This window comes from Propithecus coquereli, unplaced genomic scaffold (genome assembly GCF_000956105.1).
Source record: "Propithecus coquereli isolate 6110/MARCELLA unplaced genomic scaffold, Pcoq_1.0 Scaffold390, whole genome shotgun sequence".
Taxonomy (NCBI): Eukaryota; Metazoa; Chordata; class Mammalia; order Primates; family Indriidae; genus Propithecus; species Propithecus coquereli.
The window spans coordinates 2,420,951-2,423,337 of NW_012149619.1; the positions used below are offsets into that span (position 1 = coordinate 2,420,951).

At 50.7% G+C, this 2,387-nt stretch overlaps 1 protein-coding gene across 1 annotated transcript in view; it reads left to right on the top strand.

Moving 5' to 3' along the window:
• The window catches only part of LOC105816975 (NACHT, LRR and PYD domains-containing protein 1-like), a 128,703-nt gene that overhangs the window by 55,764 nt on the left and 70,552 nt on the right, over positions 1-2,387 (top strand). The window contains 2 exon segments of the mRNA XM_012652563.1: positions 481-525; positions 957-1,247. Of these exon segments, the coding sequence (XP_012508017.1) occupies positions 481-525; positions 957-1,247 (336 nt within the window).

Sequence of the window (2,387 nt, forward strand, 5' to 3'; positions counted from 1 at the left end):
TTTTTTTTTTTTCTTGTTATTTGCTTTTCCTATTCAAATTCACTCATTCTTTCCATGTGCTAAGATTGCTTGATCTTGATTTTTGATTCTGACATCCAAATCCAAAATACACGTTTGATCTGTGCCAGTCTACAAGGCCAAACAAGGACATGGAAGTAGATTTCTACTCGGAATAAGGAGGTGTCAAATAGTTAAAGCTTTGCCTAGCAAGGGATTTGATTAGTTCTCCACCAGGGATTCAGTTCAGGGAAACAATGGCTAAAGCAGAGTCTGCAATGTGTGGGAGAAATTGCTACTGCTCATTCAGATGACTTCTCTCTATTGGTCTATGTTCATAGCCTCTGTGCCTCAGTTTCCCCATATGCATAAAAGAGATTCTGAATCAAAGAATCTCAGAAGTGAGTGGGAGCTTGGAGGTATATCATGTGTGTTAGTAACTACTACTGCAACAGATGCTTATTTATCTCTGTTTTCCTCCAGGAGATCTCAGACCTGCAGCTACTCTGGCCTCTCCAGCCCCCATAGGTCAGTAATAGCTCTTAGGGACCACAGGAGCCAGTGAGAGTTCTGGGGTGTACTATCTAGTCATGGAGAGGAGGGAAGAGAGAGCAGAAGGGACTCTATCATTGCAAAGCTCACAAGGATCAAGACCTAGAGAGTGGCACATGTCCCAGGGCAGAGTCCCTCTCCCCATCCCCCCTAGTTCCTGCCCACAGAAGGAACCCCCCACTTAACAACCTCAAATACCCCTATCATGAACCCCGCTACCATGCCCCACTTGGGTAGAATACCAGGCTAGAAGCTGACATGAGGGAGGGCAGAGATGCCTTTCTGATGGTCAGATACCTTTCCAGAGGGAGAAGGAAGCCAGGGATGAAGCGGAGAAAGAGAAAAGGGCTGGACGTGGGGGCTGGAGGTGGAGTATATGGTGGGAGCCCTTCTTTGTTCATTGCCAGCCTCATCTTCATTCCCGGACACCCCAGCCTTGCTGCACTTCGTGGACCAGTATCGAGAGCAGCTGGTGGCACGAGTGACATCAGTGGACCCTGTCTTGGACAAGCTGCATGGACAGGTGCTCAGCGAGGAGCAGTATGAGGGGGTGCAGGCTGAGGCCACCAGGCCGGGCCAGATGCGAAAGCTGTTCAGCTTCAGCCAGTCCTGGGACCAGGCCTGCAAAGATCGGCTCTACCAAGCCCTGAAAGAGACCCACCCTCACCTCATCGTGGAGCTCTGGGAGAAGAGGGATGGTATGGGGGGGTCCTGTCACTCAGAAGCTGAAGTCTGAACACCTGCCTTTGGGTCCTGGCTCTGCCTGGCCCTTCTTTGGGTCTCAGTTTCTTCATCTGTAAACAAGTTGCTACCTGACTTGCCTTCCAGCACTAAAGTGATGGAGCTTTGCTGCTGCTGCTTCTGGGCATTGTATGTCCACACCCAGCGATGCCACACAGGTCCCAGATTGCCTCCTGTGGCCTTCACAGGCTGCGGTCCAGGTGGGATAACAGCATCTCAGGGAATAGTGTCCACCTGGAGCTGGCAAGAGTCCTGCAGACCTTGCAGAGCCTGGTGTGGTGGCCACAGCAGCCAAGCCCAGAGTCCTCCCTGTCCCATCCAAATGCAAGGAGGTGTAGGAGGAACATGGGACTGTTCCACTCTGGCTGGAAACAGACAATGGAAATGGACACATGTCTTTGGGGAGGCTGAATGGGTTATGAGCTGGGGGGATGGTGTGTGAAGATTTATGATTTATTTTTCAGTTGTTGTTCTATCCAGCCAAACCCACTCCTGCTGTTGGGAGCCACCCCAAACCAGCAGTAAGGGAATTCTCACAAGGGAGTGCCCCGAACAGTCCCCAGATGGGGCCAGTTGGATTCCAAAGAAAGAAGCACTGAACAGCAGAGTGATTAGTTCAAAGCACACGTTAGTGGAACTTACAGAGTGGGCTGCAGTGCACCCTCCAGGCTATAGAAAAGGGCTGTTCTACCTAGGTATGTCCACAGTGAGGGGGTCAGGTATGGAGTTTACATGACGGTTTAAGGAATTTGGCTCAAGGCAGGGGCCAGTTTCTTTCAGCGTTCGGGGCAACAACCTAGATACCTTTATCAGTGCCTGCGAATGTTCAAGGCCCTAGTTTTGGTTCGAGCCTACTGGGAAAAACTGCAGCTGGCTGGGTCACAGAGCAGTCAAGGCCTTCTGTGATTTTCCATCAGGACACAGAAAGAAAGTAGGGGCAACTGGGGGGACGCTACATGCCTTGTTGACTCGTCGACTTTTCTGCCCACACCATGTTGCTCACATGTTCAATAAATTTGGCTGGCTGTGGGGACCTTCCTCTGGAGATCAGAGTGTTCTTGAACTTTTGTGTCCCAGCTCTTGGACATGTCCTGTAA